The 17,272-nt window shown below is 44.0% G+C and overlaps 1 protein-coding gene across 14 annotated transcripts in view; it reads right to left on the bottom strand.

Annotated features, from left to right (window-relative positions):
- Nucleotides 1-17,272, bottom strand: part of slc5a6a (solute carrier family 5 member 6a) — a 108,598-nt gene that overhangs the window by 41,540 nt on the left and 49,786 nt on the right. For 7 of the 14 annotated variants that reach the window (XR_009513012.1, XR_009513011.1, XR_009513013.1 and 4 more), the window contains exons 13-16: nt 16,283-16,461; nt 15,307-15,410; nt 11,893-12,014; nt 9,818-10,024 (exon numbers count right to left, since the gene is read on the bottom strand). Coding sequence is in view for 7 of the 14 variants with exons in the window: in XM_059974182.1 (XP_059830165.1) it covers nt 9,848-10,024; nt 11,893-12,014; nt 15,307-15,410; nt 16,283-16,461 (582 nt within the window). In the remaining 7 variants the exon portion in view is untranslated. Of the gene's footprint in view, nt 1-9,817; nt 10,025-11,892; nt 12,015-15,306; nt 15,411-16,282; nt 16,462-17,272 lie in introns of those variants that run through there. The other 7 variants (XR_009513014.1, XM_059974184.1, XM_059974183.1 and 4 more) reach the window with 3 other exon arrangements.

Genomic DNA, 17,272 nt, shown 5'->3' with positions numbered 1-17,272 from the left:
ACTGTCAAAAGATTAGCTTTATTTGTCACATGTACATCAAAACATCTAAACATATAGTGAGATGCATCATTTGCGTCAGATTGTGCTGGGCAACCGGCAAGAGTCACAACATTTCCTGCGCCAACAGAGCATGTCCAAAACTCACTAACCCTAACCCACAGGTCTCTGGAACGTGGAAAGAATCCAGAGCACCCAGAAGAAGCCCATGCGGTCACAGAGAGAACGTACAAACTCCTTACAAGTAGCAGCAGGCATTGAAACCCGATCACCGGCACTGTAATGCGATGCACAAGCAGATACTTTACATTGCCAGCGATCACCAATAAGGGTTCAATTCCAGCCACTGCCTGTAAGCAACTTGAACACTCTCTCTGCCATCTCTCCTCAATCATCTGCAAACTCAGAGAGGTAGCAAAGGTTGGTGCGGAGCACATACGTATCAGACCAGGTGTGATATTGTCCCCTGAAGGACAAGTGTGCACTATTCACATGGTTACCATCACTGGAACTAAAATTGGCTTCTGGAAGATGGCAGTGGGGAGTGGTAGAAGGAGGCTTATCTGATAAACAGTCTGTAATCACTTCAAGGATCAGTGCTGCAACCTTTGCTGGTGTGATGAATATTAATGACTCACCACTGAAGCACAATCAGTATGTTTGCATATCACAGGAGATAGCTACACAGATGATAAGGAATCCGTTCAAGGCTAAAGGTAGGATGTGGATCAGTTTGAAAGTTGGGCAGAACATTAGCAAATGGAGTTCAATCCAACTCAATTCTGGTCAAGATGGAGCTAAACTGCAGCCCGTCAAGGCTCAGCTACAGTTACTCTTTTTCCAGGTTTGTGGGGCTGGTTTAAGGGTAAAACAGTGTTATAGGATAAATATATCTGAATACCAACTGATGTGATGCAATTGGAGGTCAAATAGGGGTTGCGGATATACAGTAAATAGGGCACTGTGGGCGAGACTACAACTAGAGATCATGGGTTAAAGGAGAAAGGTGAAGTGTTTAAGGGGAACCGAGAACTTGGAACAAGATGCTAGTACAAGCGGTGGATGCAATTTTGAAACTTGGGAGAAGTTTGGATAGGTACATAATTGGAAGGGATATGGAGGGTTATGGTCCGGGTGCAGGTTGATGAGATTGGGTAGTTTAAATGGTTTGGCATGGACTAGATGGGCCAAAGGGCCTGTTTCTGTGCTGTGTGTTCTATGACACCAAGAACTGTTGACCAATTACATCGTTTGTTGAAAATGCTGACTCAGGTAGTTACCATGGTGAAGTGTGCATAAGGCATGATGGTGGTGTAGCTCAAAGGGCCGGAAGTGCCTGTTCCATATTACATCTCCAAACAGAATACAAGGATTGAGACGACGTTACAAAACATTGGTTAGACCACACCTGCAGGACTGTGTGCAGTTCTGGGTGCCAAAATACAGGAAAGATGTGATTGCACTGGAAAGTGCGCAGAGGAGATTCACCTGAATGTTACCCAACCGGACAACTTTAGATATGAGGAGATTCTGGATAGATTGGGTTTTTTACTAAACCGAAAGGAACAGAAGTAAGACCTGATACAAGATTATGAGACAGACAGGGAGAAAGTCAAAATCTTTTACCCTTCCCCCCAAAAAACAAGAGGGTATAGGAGAGTGGAAGAAATTTGAAAAGGAATTGGGGAGGAGGCACTTTCTGGTTGATATCAATAAATAGCTGATGGAGGAGGATGGCAGTGTGGAGATATGTCTCTACCAGAGGAGGTGTGAGGTGCTCCTTCCTGCCATTAGCCTGCAGGTCACCCTTGGGTAAGGTGTGGCAGCTGTTCAGCCCCCCAATCAGGGCAATGTGAAACCACAGAAGCAAGTGGTGGATGGTTGTGTGAGTAGCTGGTGCACAAGTCCTGGTTATGCAACCACTGGCACCAGACAGAAAAACTCTGAAGGGACGTACAAAAAAGGTGGATGAACTCAGCAGGTCGGGAAGCATCCATTGAAAGAAGCAGTCAACGTTTCGGGCTGAGGCCCTTTGTAAAGACTACGTCTTGATTTGACCACAGCATCTGCAATGTACTTTGTGTTTACAATCTCTGAAGGGCATTGATAATGGCTGGTGTCACCATTTTTGTAAAGATACTGCCGAGAAGGCGGCAATGGTAGAAAAATTCTACCATTCTACTGCAGAAAAATTTGCCAAGAGCAATCATGGTCAAAGACCACGATCACCCATGTCATACAACATGGTACATAACGAACAAACTGATAGATGTGGTGGTGGAGTCAGATACCAGTACAAAATTTAAGAGGCACTTAGACAAATAGGCACAGTATGGAAAGATGCAGTCCAAATGTAAGACAAGTGGGATGGTGTAGACAGGAGAAAAGGGTGGGCACAGGCAGGATGGGCCAAAGGGCCTGTTTGTGTTGTGAAATACTGACTAACAGACAAAGGCAGCAACTGTGACAAGGCTGAGGTTGTTGGTGTGGAATTTGTGGTGACACTTGCAGGCTGTCCCCAGCACATCCTTAAGTGTTGGTTGTTAACACAAATGACATTTCACTGTGCGTTTCGATGTACACAGGTAAATAAATAAATCTGAATGTTAATCAGGAAAACAATATGGTTCCACCTAAAAAAAAAATCCGGATTTTGCACAAAATAACAATAAATTCAGAAAGTTGTTGGGAGATCTGTTACACTCACCTGGTTCTGGTCTAGACAAGACTCAGGATGAGAATCACTGCTATATGTTGTGAAATTTGTTGTTATACGTCAGCAGTACATAGTAAAAAAAAACCTATAAATTATTATATATATATAGTAGTGCAAACAGGGAGGAGAAAATATCAAGGAAGTGTTCATGGTTCATTGTCCACTCAGAAATCTGACAGCGGAGGAGAAGAAGCTGTTCTAAAACATTGAGTGTGCATCTTCGGTCTCCTTACCTCCTCCAAATGGTAGCAAAGAGAAGGCAGATCCTATGAGATGAGGGTCCTTAATGAAGGCCACCGCCTTTTTGAGGCATCACCTTTGGAAGATCAGTTGGATGCCGGGAGGTTAGTACCCACTGGATGAGTTTATAACTTCCTGCAGCTTTTTCTGATCCCGTGCAGCAGCCCCTCCTTACCAAATCCGTGGAAGTGACTGATTTTCAACCATTCTTTGCAACGCCCTAACATTCCACTCAGTTTAATGTCAATTAAGGATGGGCTCTAAAATCTGACCTTGACCATGACAACCACATACTTTCAAACCACAGATCAGGTGAAATTAAACCATCCATGAAAAATGACAGCTACTGAACCTTCACCCAGCAAAGGAGTCCAAGTTAACATAGAACATGGAGAGGTAGAGCAGAGTAACAGGCCCTTTGGCCCACAGTATTGTGCTGAACCAATTCAATTAGGAATGAAATGGCCAACTAAGTTAATCTGCCCACACAATGTCTATATCCTTCAATTTCCCTCACATTCATGTGCTTATCTCTTAAAATCCCCAATGCTTCTGCCTCTCCCACCACCCCAGGGAGTGCATTCATATGACACAAGCCATACTATAAGAGCAGAATTGGGCCATTCATCCCATCAAGTCTACTCTGCCATTCCATCATGGCCGATTTATTATCCCTCTCAACCCTATTCTCCTGTTTTCTTCATATAACTTTTCCAGACACCCACCACTGTGTTTAAAAAAAAAAGTCCTGCCCATTTATAGGAGGTTTCGACCTTAGGACACAAAACAAGAAGGTACAGAAGCTTAAGTGAGAGGGGAAGATTTCAAAGGGACCCAAAAGATAACTTCTTCATGCAGGTGGTGTATGTTTGGAACACACAAAAGGTGGTGTACGCTTCCCTTTAGAACAGAGGACAGGAGGAATTTTCTCAGCTAGAAGGCGATGAATCTGTGGAATTCATTGCCACAGAAGGCTGTGTAGGTCACATCTTTGGGTATATTTAAAGTAGAGGTTCTTGATTAGTAAGGGCATCAAAGTCTACAGGGCGAAGACAAGAGGATGGGGCTGAGATGGAAAATAAATCGACCATCATCAAATGGTATAGCAGACTCAATGGGCTAAATGGCCTAATTCTGTTCCCTGTGTGGTTGAGGCAGGAATATTAACAACATTGTGAAAGACATCTGTGCAGGTAATATAGATAGGAGGGATACGGGCCAAATGGAACTAGCTCTGATGGTCAGCATGGAAGGGCCTGTTTCCCTACCGTGACAATCTGCTTCTGATACAGGAACAAGGCAATTAGCAGATTTACAAGATTTCTGCACGAAAACAGATGATCACCATCATAAATTTCAGTGATTACAAGAGATGGTGGAATGACACAAAGCTGGGTGGCAGTGTGAAATATAAAGAGGATGTTGGGAGAATACGGGGGGGGGGACTTGGACAGGTTGGGTGAGTGGGCAGATGCAGTTTAATGTGGATAAATGTGAGATTATCCACTTTGGTGGCAAGAACAGGAAGGCAGATTACTATCTGAATGGTGTCTGAATCTGAAAGGGGGAAGTACGAGGAGATCTAGATGTTCTTGTACATCAGTCACTGAATGTAAGCATGCAGGTACAGCAGGCAGTGAAGAAAGCTAATGGCATGTTGGCCTTCATAACAAGTGGAGTTGAGTATAGGAGCAAAGAGGTCCTTCTGCAGTTGTACAGGGCCCTGGTGAGACCACATCTGGAGTATTGTGTTCAGTTTTGGTCTCCAAATTTGAGGAAGGACGTTCTTGCTATTGAGGGAGTGCAGCGTAGGTTCACAAGGTTAATTCCTGGGATGGCGGGACTGTCATATGTTGAAAAATTGGAGCGACTGGGCTTGTATACACTGGAATTTAGAAGGATGAGAGGGGATCTGATTGAAACATAAGATTATTAAGGGATTGAACACACTAGAGGCAGGAAAAATGTTCCTGATGTTGAAGGAGTCCAGACCCAGAGGCCACAGTTTAAGAATAAGGGGTAGGCCATTTAGAACAGAGTTGAGGAAAAACTTTTTCACCCAGAGAGTTTTGGAACTATGGAATGCTCTGCCTCAGAAGGCAGGAGGCCAATTCTCTGGATGCTTTCAATTAAGAGTTAGATAGAGCTCTTAAAGATAGCTGAGTCAAGGGATATGGGGAGAAGGCAGGGGCGGGGTACTGATTGTGGATGATCAGCCATGATCACATTGAATGTCAGTGCTGGCTCGAAGGGCCGAATGGCCTACTCCTGCACCTATTGTCTATTGCCAGTGCAGGTACTTTTCTTATTTTATTTCATCATCAGATAGTTCATGCCAGAGTGGGGAGTAAAGCTTACAGAGCAAGCCTGATTGAAGCTCACACGACAGGAGTCGCGATCTTGCTTCCATTTGGAATCCTTCACTGGCTGCCATGATGAACCAGCTCACTGAACCCACGGAAAACTTTGCACGAGTGAAAGGAGTCTCTCAGGGACAAAAATAAAGTTTCAGGTCAAGGTTCAAAACATTAACCAGTTTCTCTCCACAGAAGCTGCCTAACCTACTGATTCTCACCCCACCTACCCACCCCCTTTCCCAATCCCAAGTTTGGAGCATTTGGGATCATTTCCATTTTTCCACTGTAAGCAACTTTATATGCTCCTTCCTACATGAACAAGGGTTTCCACCTGGGGGGAGGGGGGGGACCTGGTTTCCTCCCCCAATCCAAAGATGCACCAGTTAGTAGGATAATTGGACATTGTAAGTTGTCCCGTGGTTAGACTAGGATTAAATGGGGGGTTGTTGGGCAGCATGGCTCAGAGGGCTGAAAGGGCTTGTCTGGAGTTGCATCTCTAAATAAATAAATAAAACCAGAGCACCAGGCACCGGGGGAAAACCACACAGCCACAGGAAGAACATACAAACTCCTTACAGAGAGCGCTGCAATTGTACTTCGACCTCCAGTGCCCCGAGCTGTAAAAGTCTCGTGCTAACCGACCAGAGTTCTCCGTTTTATATCTGATATTCAGCACTAAACATTCTGAAGGAGTGAAGATTTAGGACACTCATGGGACGGGCAGCAAGCACTGCAGTCCTAGGCTCAGTTAAACAGCTGAAAACTCTGGTTGTTTGATGAATTCCTTAATGAGCTTTTGGTTGCTCATGAGGAAGGTAAATAACTCCTGGACTTTGATGCTGTAGATGGAATTTAGGCCAGCCTGTTATGCCCCAAGCTCAAATCAAGGCTAAACTTTTGCATATTGAAAGCTCACAAAATAACCTACGTTGGTGCAGCTTATGTGACTCTGTTTAGGGTGGGTAGTTATGTAGACAGATCTCAGATAAAGACCAACTCAAACCAGTATTTAAGCCTTTGGCAATGAGCAACTCCCCTAACCCTTGGGAATCTAACCGGCACTGAGGGCATCTTGAAAAGGCTGCATCTGTCATGAAGGACCTATCACCCAGGACATACCATCTTCTCATTGCTGCCATTAGGGAAGAGGTACGGGAGCCTGAAGACACACACTCAACAGTTTAGGAACAGCTTCTTTCCCTCCGCCCTCTGATTTCAGAGTGGATAATGTACCTGCACAGTACCTCACTTTTATATTTCAGTTTTCTTTTTTTGCACTGCACTTATATATTTCTTGATATAATTTAGTTTTTTTTATTAGTTATTACAATGTACTGCTGCCACAAAACAACATTTTTCACAACATTTGCCAGTGGTATTAAACCAGATTCTGATTAAAATTCAGGAGGCAGTCAAGCTGCTAATTGGAACTTCCAGCTTTGGCTGGGGAAAAGGTTAAGTTCACACACTGAGCTGATTTATGCCTTTTAAAAAAAGCTGCACCCAAGCTAAACGTTAAACAAATGGCCCCACATGAACCTGGTTAAACTCAGTGACCTGTTGTGTTCTGTCAGCACAGAACCCACTGTCACTTGCAAGAGAAGCCACCTGGGCTGGTTCCAAATAGTCTCAAAGAGCACCAAGTGGGGCAGATCACGAGGGAGTTTGCAAATGCCGGACATGCCAGAAGACAGAGACTGAGAGGACTGTCTGAACAAATGAATACAGCTGGGTGCAATCTTAGATGAGCATGAATTTATAACAGTTAGCAGGCCCTCCTAGGCACCTGGCATAATTGCATTTGTCCAAGGAAATTGCTATGAAGGCTGGAATGGGAGGGGCAATGACTCAGAAAGGAATAACCCAGTTGCTGGAATTGAAAAGGAGTGGAGCTGTTCTAGGCTCAGACTTAATGGGGTTTATTTGTCTCCAGAACTCTGGTTTGGATGGTCCCAGGCCTGGCTGCGAAAGGAGGAGGGTTAAGCATGGGGCTGGTGACCTCATCCTGTAAAGACTCCAGAGCTGTAGAAATGCCAACAGAAACTCCAAAAGACCTCAGGCCTGGGAGAGCAAGGAGAAGATGGGCTACACCTGGGATAACTTGGAAGGACTGGCCCAGGTCAGAGGGCTCTGGCGAGCTGCTGTTGGCAACGTCTGCCCCAGTAGGGGTGATGGTGTAAGTAAAAAGTATTTGTCTCCAGTGGAACTTGGATTGGTCACTGAGTCCTACTCCGGTAAGTCCAGCAAAATAGGACTGAGTGCCAATTCCAGTTCCTTTCAACACTTGGATCAATCATACCCTTCAGGGTAAGCAGACGGAATACTGAACGTAGAACTGTACAGTTCAGGCCTTTCGGCTCACAATGGTGTGCCAGCCTTTGAACCTACTCCAAAGATCAATAACCCTAACCCAAATAGTTTATTAGGAATGGAAATGGGGAACTGAGTCAACAAAGCAGTAAAACTTTACAAAGCCATAGTTGACAACTAATAAATATATATACACTTCTGTGCAACTGCATATGAAACTTGGACAGGGAGGTTAGGCCAACTTCCCACGCTCTGGGGCACCTGTAATTCTAGCCTTCAGTGGCAGAAGGTTTGGAAAAAGAAGTGAGGAGGCAAGAGGAAAAGATGAAGCATCCCATATTGTGCGTTTTGTTTTGGATTAAACAGCAGCAAGAAGAAATGTTGCGGGAGCTCGACCTCCGTGACAGGAAGAACTGAGGCATGAAGTTCAATATTGAAAGGCCTAGGTAAGAGTGGACGTGGAGAAACCGTTTCCGATAATGGGGAAATCTCAGACCAGAGGGCACAGCCTCAGAGTACAAGGATATTCCTTTAGAACAGAGATTAGGAGGAATTTCTTTAGCCAGAGGGAGGAGAATCTGTGGAATTCAATATTGTAGATGGCTGTGCTGGCCAAGTCATTGGGTATATTTAAAGTGGATGTTGACTGGTTGGTACTTGATTAGTAAGGGTATAAAGGTTGCTGGGAGAAAGCAGGAGAATGGGGTTGAGAGGGATAATAAATCAATCATGATGGAATGGTGGAGCAGACTTGATGGGCCAAATGGCCTAATTCTGTTCCTATGAATTCTGGTCATGGGATGGGCATGGGATTTATTTTCAGAGCTTGGTAGAGCAGAAGGATTTAACCCTGAGGAAAAAGATCAAGAAGATTTACGAAACACTGGTCAGACCACGACTGGAGTATTCTGTCTAGTTCAGGATGCCTAGCATCAAGGAAAGATGAGATGGCAAATGGAATGGAGAAAAGGATTCCAGGAATGGGGGTTTGCAGAGACATGGACAAACCAGAGTCTGAAGTTGTTCTCCTTGAATCAGCGCAGGTTATGAGGGGTCCCAGAGATATTTAACTTTGTAGCAACTATAGACAGTAAATAGAGAAAGACTGCTCAATTATCAGCAAAGTCAAGAACAAGAGGACATTGAAAGAGAGCAGATGGGATCAAAACACAAGAAAACCTCTTTCACTAACCACACAACCACAGCAAATGTGGAATGTATGTCAATGGGGGAAAACAGTGGAAGCAGATTCCACGACAGGCTCAAAGGTAGCTTGACAGGCTTCTAAAAGGAAAGGATTTGCAAGGTTGTGTGTGGGGAGAGAATGGATTAAGCCAAGTGGCTTCTTCCCATATGGTAACCATTGTGACTGGATGAAGAGATGGGTACCCATTGAACCCATCAAAATGTGTGGCTAGTACTTTATACATAAGACAGAGAACATTACAATACAGGCAGGCCCTTCGGCCCAAAATGTTGTGCCAACCTTCTAATCTACTCTACGATCAATTTAACCCTTTCGTTCCAAGTACCCATCTCAGTTTCTTAAAAGCCCCTAATACATCTTACCTTTACTACCACACCATTCAGCATTCCACGCACCCACCACTCTGTGTAAAGAACTGAGATTCCCCCTATACTTTCCTCCAATCATCTTAAAATTATGCCCCTATGTTCGAGGCCCTGTGGAAGTTGATTACAATCAGACAACTGGAAAGTAAATTTAAACGAGCCAATAATTCACCCAGAAACAAAAACAAAACCTGCTCTCATCTGCAACCCTATATTTGATTCCATTTTGAAACTTGTTGAGTGCAATTCACGAAAAGTTTAAAAGTAGAGATTGCCAAACAGGCAATGGCTAAAGCACTGCTCCGACAGCCCGAGGTGGCCAGCGGTACATCACCACTTGTCCACCAAGGCTGAATGCAGTGGTTATCACAGCAGCACCAGCTGTGCTAAGAGCCACCTCAGCTCAGCACAATTTGCAGATTTTCCAGGCAGTCTCCACCTCCCATATCCAGTTCATCCCGCCAACCCCCTTTTCCTGTGTATTACTCATCCAGGCTGTGGACAGACCCTGCACGGGTTCGGGAGATGGGGCGAGACTTCAAAGGACCCCGTTTCTGGTCCTGCAGGCTTGGGTCATTTTAAGTTGGGAGTTTTGGAAGACACAATGTGGAAACCTTTTACGTGCCTGGGTACCAATGCCGCTCAGGATTTAGTGTTACAAAGGTGTTTCCTGGAGGACCTCCACCGCTAGATCCCTCTTGACTATCTCCAGGTCCTTGTCCAACTCCTCGTCGAGCCCCTGCTTCTGATCCACCCAACTCGTGTTGTGGCTCACCACTCCATTCAACTCCTTGTGCACCACGAGTGAATGCTGGAGGCTGGAATCGGTGTTCTGTGTCGACAAGAGTAACAAGGCATCAGGCAAAGCAGCCTCTCGAGGAACTGACATTTCACAGAGCAACAGAACTGCATTACTACGTTCCTCAATCAGCAAGACTGATCAACACCTCCACCCACTAACCCCCACCACCACTACCTTATCACTTCTACTCAGTCTCCTTGTGTACAGACACACCTGTGCTAGCGTCACTTAATGGACATACAACATACATACATAAGCTATCTTAGGTGTTTATATTTACTGTATTTTAAAAAATTATTATTTTGTGCCGCATCAGATCCAGAGTAACAATTATTTTGTTCTCCTTTACACTTGGAAATGGCATTAAACAATCTTGAATCATCGAGCCCCCCACATTCCCACTTCTCCCATTGGGCAGAAGATACAAAAGCCTGAAAGCGTGTATCACCAGGCCCAAGGGCAGCTTTTATCACGATGCTATCTGACTCTTGAACAGACCTCTTGTACAGTAATAACAGTGCTTCTCCTTATAGATGCTGCATGGCCTGCTGTGTTCCACCAGCATTTTGTGTGTGTTGTTCTTGTACAATAAGATGGGCTCGCGACTTCACGATCTCACATTATGATTTTGCACTTTGTTATCTGCACTACACTTTCTCTGTAATGTCTACACTCTATGTTGTCATTAACTCTGCCAAACCCAGCTGTGAGAGGAGGAGGGTTAACCATGGGGCTAGCAACCCCATCCCATAAAAACCCAGAGCTACAGAAATGCCAACAAAGATCTTATCCCTGGGACAGGAAGATGGCTAGACTTGGGGACATCTTGAAAGACAGAGAACTCTGACAAGCAAGAACATGAGATGAAGAGTCTTTGAAAGTGAGTCCATATGTTGTGGGAACAGTTCAGTGATGCGGCAATAATCGCCAACAGCTCCCAGACTCTACCATTCCCTTGGAATTGGTACAGTAGCTTAGTGGTTAGTGTAACACTTTACAGAGCCAGCGGCCTAGGTTCGACTCCTATCGCTGTCTGTATCGAGCTTGTAAGTTCTTCCCTTGACCATGTGCATATTCTTGTTTCCCATCCACGTTTCAAAGACGTATGGGTTAGGGTTAGTGAGCTGTGGGCATGCTAGATAAGCCGAGAGTGGGGTTGAGAGGGAAAATAAATAGGCCATGGTGGAATGGCAGAGCAGACTCGATGGCTGAAAGGTGGATTTCTGCTCCTGTGCACCTCCATCACTGTGTGGTTTGGAGCTGCCACCAAGCAGGATAGAACCAGACTACAACGCACAGTGAGGACTGCCGAGCACATCATTGGAGCCTCACTGCCCTCTATTGTGGACCTGTGCTCTTGCAGGTTGAAGAAGAGGGTGGGGAACATCATAAAGGACTCCTTCCATCCTGCGCACGGATTGTTTAAACTGCTTCCGTCTGGTAGGCGCTTCAGATCCCTCCAGACTAAGACTAATAGGCACTGGAGAAGTTTTTTCCCTACTGCGGTCACTTTGCTGAACAGTTAACTGTCGGCTAACTATTACTTGGATTGCACTACTTGTATGTATAATCTATATTTTCATTTATATTTATCATTATTATTGTTATGAGCAGAGAGACAACATCTGCCGGAAGTAAATTCCTTGAATGTGTACAGGTACTTGGCGATTAAAGTCTGATTCTGATTCTGATCTATGTCTATGGTCTTATGTTAGCACCAGGAGCACGGCAACACTTGCAGGCAGCCCCCAGTACATCCTTGGACTGTGTTGGTTATTGACGTAAACGACATTTCACTGCAGCAAATAAAAACCAACCTTTAATCTTCTGGACCTAGACCTGCAGCATCTGGGAAAGGAAAGGAAGGAGAGGGAAACCTTTTGGCTTTCTTCACCTACCGCTTGCTGATATCGGACTCCACAGGTCAGCTTCTCCCTGTATCGCTTAGGCAAGAAGAAGAGCAGATAATGGAGAACAGGAAACACAGTAGAAGGGTTCACATCCTCTCCTTTCATTGGACCTGCAAAGGAAGCAAGATAACACACACTGTCAAACACATACAACTAGAAATGTGGCAAATGTTAATGCCTCTTCACTTCAATACCTTTTAATAGTTCTGGATTACAAGCCTCATTTTGTAGGGCATTTTGGAAAAAGTACCCTTCTGGAAAACGCTAAATAAAAATTACACATCAGCTTAAAACACACAAAATGCTGGAGGAACTGAACTCAGGTCAGACAGCATTTATGGAAATGAATTTGGATCTATGGAAGTGCCAAGAGGGAGATTAGTGTGCGGAAAGGGGAGAGTGCGGTGGGAGAAGGTAGAGGTGTGCTTGGAGGCAGGGTCCTGTTGAAAATGGTAGAAGTTGCTGAGAATGCTGTGCTGGATGCGGAGGCTCAGGTAGTAGTTGAAGATACCATCTTAAAAGTTCCTTTCCCCAGGCAGTTAGTCTGATCATCTATTCTAGTTAGAGCCCCTCCACATCCCTCTATCTAAAGCTGTTTACATTGTAAACATGTGATGGTATTTATGCACATTTTATTCCATATCCATACTTTAACCTATAACTTGATTTTATATTACCATTCTTATGCTGTGTCAAACGACACGGGCGATCATGGTCTAAGACGACAATTGTTCTCGGCAAATTCTTCAGGTGCTTTGCCACTGCCACCTTCTGGGCAGTGTCTTTGCAAAGCAGGAGACCCTAGCTATTATCAATACTCTTCAGAGATTGTCTGCCTGCTGTCAATGGTAGCATAACCAGGTCTTGTGATCTGCACCAGCTGCTCATAGTACCTGCTCCCATGGTTTCACGTGACCCTAAGCAGGTGCTACACCTTGCCCAAGGGTGACCAGCAGGTGAGCAGAAGGAAGGAAGGCCTTACACCTCCTTTGGTAGAGACACCTCACCACCCCGCGACCCAATTTTGTATAGAATTTGTTATAATTGCTGAACATTGGTTTTTTTCTGGTTGCATATCACACCCTGAACAACAAACCACAGCAAGTTCCTGATACATGTACATGTTTATGGCAAATAAGAGCTGATTCTTGAAAACAGTGGAGAAGGCCTTGGTGGTATCAGAATTTTTATAGACACAAATCAGCAGATACTGTGAGCTGGAGAGAAAACAAAAGCTGCTCAAGGAACTCAGCGGGTCATGCATCATCTGCAGCGGCTAAAAGGCATCCTGCATTATCAGATTCCTAATCAGTCTATGAACACTAATTTATTATTCCTTTTGTTAAAACATAGAACACCACAGCAAGTACGTGCCCTTGTAGCCTACTTTAAGGTCAATTTAACATTTCTTTCCCACATAACCCTCCATTTTTTGATCAACCATGTTCCTATCTAAGAGATGCCTTTGGCAGTATGTTCCATGCGCCCACAACTCTGTAAAAAAAAAGACACCTCTCACATTCATCCCCCCCCCCCCACCTTCCCCTCATCATCTTAAAAATATTGTTCCTCAAGTTACCTATTTCCGCCTGAGGAAAAGTCTGGGTATGCACTTGATCTATTCCTGTTATCATCTTGTACACCTCTATCAAGTCACCATTCATCTTCCTTCATTCCAAAGAGAAAAACCATAGGTTGCTCAATCTCTCCTCACAAGGCATGCTCTCTAATCCAGGCAGCATCGGGGTAAATCTTTGCACCCTCTCTAGAGCTTCCACATCCTTCCTATAATGGGTCAAGTTTATTGTCATTTAACTATATACATGTATATAACATACAGTGGCCCCCGGTCAAAATTTCTGTTACTGTGAGTAGAAGATGAACTGATCTCCAAAAATTATAAAGTTAAAGATGAAACATCCTTTTCAACATTTTAAGCAAGATTAGTGTATTATTTTTGTTTTGTACGATTTTAGAGTGAAAAAAAGGAAAGGTTGGGCACCCCAAGAGATTTGAGCTCTCAGGTAGCTTTTACCAAGGTCTCAGACCTTAATTAGCTTGTTAGGGCTATGGCTTGTTCACAGTCATCATTAGGAAAGGCCAGGTGATGCAAATTTCAAAGCTTTATAAATACCCTGACTCCTCAAACCTTGTCCCAACAATCAGCAGCTATGGGCTCCTCTAAGCAGCTGCCTAGCACTCTGAAAATTAAAATAAATGATGCCCACAAAGCAGAAGGCTATTAGAAGATAGCAAACTGTTTTCAGGTAGCCGTTTCCTCAGTTCGTAATGTAATTAAGAAATGGCAGTTAACAGGAATGGTGGAGGTCAAGTTGAGATCTGGAAGACCAAGAAAACTTACTGAGAGAACTACTCTTAGGATTGCTAGAGAGGCAAATCAAAACCTCCGTTTGACAGCAAAAGAAGATCTTTTGGAAGATCTAGCAGACTCTGGAGTGGTGGTGCACTGTTCTACTGTGCAACGACACCTGCACAAATATGACCTTCATAGAAAAGTCATCAGAAGAAAACCTTTTCTGCATCCTCATCACAAAATTCAGCATCAGAAGTTTGCAAAGGAACATCTAAACAAGCCTGACCCAAACTTTTGCATGCTACTTATAATGTATATAGAAACAAGACAAGGTTTCTCCAAACCAGGGTGTTAATCATTTCCGCCTGGGAAATCGTCTCTGGCTGTCCACTCAATCTATGCCTGTCATCATCTTGTACACCTCTATCATCACCATTCATCTTTCTTCACTCCAAAGAGAAAAGTCCTAGCTCACTCCGTCTGTCCTCATAAGACATGCTCTCTGTCCAGGCAGCATCCTAATAAATCTCTGCACCCTCTCTAAAGCTTCTACATCCTTTTTATAAAGAGGCAACCAGATCTGAACTCAATACTCCAGTATTTTATAGAGCTGCAACATTACCTCAATCCCCGACTAGTGAAGGTCAACATGTCAACACTCCACACACACAAAATCTGATTTTCTCCAATCACCTTAACATTATGTCCCCACTATTTCTTTGCGCTGTTTTCGTAAATGTAATTTTCCTGCAGAACAACAAACTTCACGACATATAAATCAGTGATCAACTGATTCTGATGGTCGATGTTTTGGGTGGAGATACTGCAGAGCTTTGATGAGCAACTTCATTCTCACCAGGAGGCTGTTCTGAAGTAACCAATTTGATGTGGGATTGGAGTCCCGTAAACAAAGTGGGCACAAAGACAGTTTTCCGAACAGACAATCTACCTGGTGACTTTTGTCAGGAATTAAACATGCATGGGATCTGAACTCCTGCTCTGTGGATCCTACGATAAAACTTGAAAGGTGATGGTTAAAAATGAGACTCGATGCTCACCATTTTGATTTGAATAATCATGTACTCTACCTGTTAGGAAACTGACCAGCAGCCCCACGATAACCACGATGGCGGCATTGAACCCACTGTACCATAAATATGAGAGACTGTAGAACTTCTTCAGGCCTATGGGACTGTAGAACGGAAGACAATTTACACAAGGTAGTGGAAGACCGACCCAAAACTGTGATTTGATCATTCAGAATTGAATTGTTAAAGATGAACTCTTGACCTCACCATCTACCTTATTGTGGCTCTTGCACCTTATTGTCTACCATTCATTTATTGGGATAGAGCACTGAATAGGCCCTTTGGGCTCTTTGAGCTGCACCGTCCAATAACCCTGATTTAATTGTAGCCTAATCACAGGACCATTTACAATGACCAATCAACCCCTACCAACTGGTATGTCTTTGGACTGCGGGAGGAAACCAGAGCACCCGGAGGAAACCTACGTGGTCACAGGGAGAACGTACAAACCCCTTACAGACAGTGGTGGGAATTGAACCCGAGTTGCCTGTAATGTAAAGAATTATGCTAAACACTAGGATACTGCTGGTATTTTCCTGCGGCATTCTCTTATTGCCTTTCCATTGGAGAAATAAACTAATCTTTAATCTTCTGGACCTAGACTGAGTGGACCTGTAGTGATTTGGAAAGGGAAGAAAGGAGAGGGAAATCCCTGTTACCACATGGGTTTCCTCCACAGCTGTTTGTGTCAAGGAATTCCAGACTACCAACCCTCTGGATAAAGGGACGTCCTTCAAGAGTGCTCTGATTTCTTTCCACATTCCAAAGGTGTACAGGTTAATTGGTTTCATGGGCAGCATGGGCTCCTTGGGCTAGAAGGGCCTGTTACTGTGCTGTATCTCTACATCAAAGTTCCCAACCTTTTTTATGCCATGGAGCAACACCATTAAGCAAGGGGTCTGTGGAGCCCAGGTTGGGAACCCCTGCTCTAAGTAAAGGCTGTGAAATTCACTGCTGTGCTGGGTCTCACACTTACCCTGCACTCACTGCCAGTGTTGCATTGGCCATTGTTACGGCAGTAGATGTCACAGAGATGGTGACATTTGGGACACTGGTAGTGTTTACGAATGAGAGCTGCATTGGTTTGGAAATAAAGCTGCCGATTCCGATCCAAAATGCCATTATCAAACCAGCCACCAAGCCCAAGATTGCACCCTGCACGTAGAGAAAGATCAGCAAAAATGACCATTGTGGAGGAATTATACATCATTGCAATTACAAGATTACACTTTACTCAAAAACTGTTCCAACTGTCACTAGACTGAAGGACACGTTAGGTTTCTCGTTGCCAGAGACCTGTGGTGGCTGAGTCTTTGGGTGGATTTAAGGCTTTCAGCAGGTCAAGCAACATCTATGGAAAGTAATAAAGACCCAGATGGTTTTCAGCCGAAACCTTTCATCAGCTTTAAACCTGAAACATACACTTTAAAAATGAGGTTAAAAGACATTTTTGGAATAGTTTCTTCCCCACCCATAAGATTCATGAACAGTTCATGAACACTATCTTCTTAATTATTTTTTGTACTGTTTAATTATTCTTATTGTAACTCGGTGATTTTGATGTCTTGCACTGTACCGCTGCCACAAAACAATTAATTTCATGACATATGTCAATGAGAATAAACTTGATTCTGATCAGCCATGACTGAATGGTGAACCAGACTCGATGGGCCAAATGGCCTAATTCTGTTCCAATATGTTATGATTACTTGGGAATTAGTTTTTTCACGAGAGTAGAATCACAAAAGCCTAAGGGGGGGTGGACATCCAATTTCTTCCCTAAATGTATTACTGAACCAGATGGTCTCAGGTGACGATTCAAGTGTTTCACCAACTTTTGTTCCCTTTATTTTTTTACTTCAAACAAATTCTTGCTCTTGACTAGCGTTGCAGGATTTGAAATCCCGATATTTCAGTGACTGGTCCACTTAATTATCCACAATACTACCACAGAGGTGGTCATTCA

This window comes from Hypanus sabinus, chromosome 7, assembly GCF_030144855.1.
Source record: "Hypanus sabinus isolate sHypSab1 chromosome 7, sHypSab1.hap1, whole genome shotgun sequence".
NCBI lineage: Eukaryota > Metazoa > Chordata > Chondrichthyes > Myliobatiformes > Dasyatidae > Hypanus > Hypanus sabinus.
The sequence above is the reverse complement of the archived record's forward strand: the minus strand, read 5'-3'. Positions and strand labels throughout refer to the sequence as shown.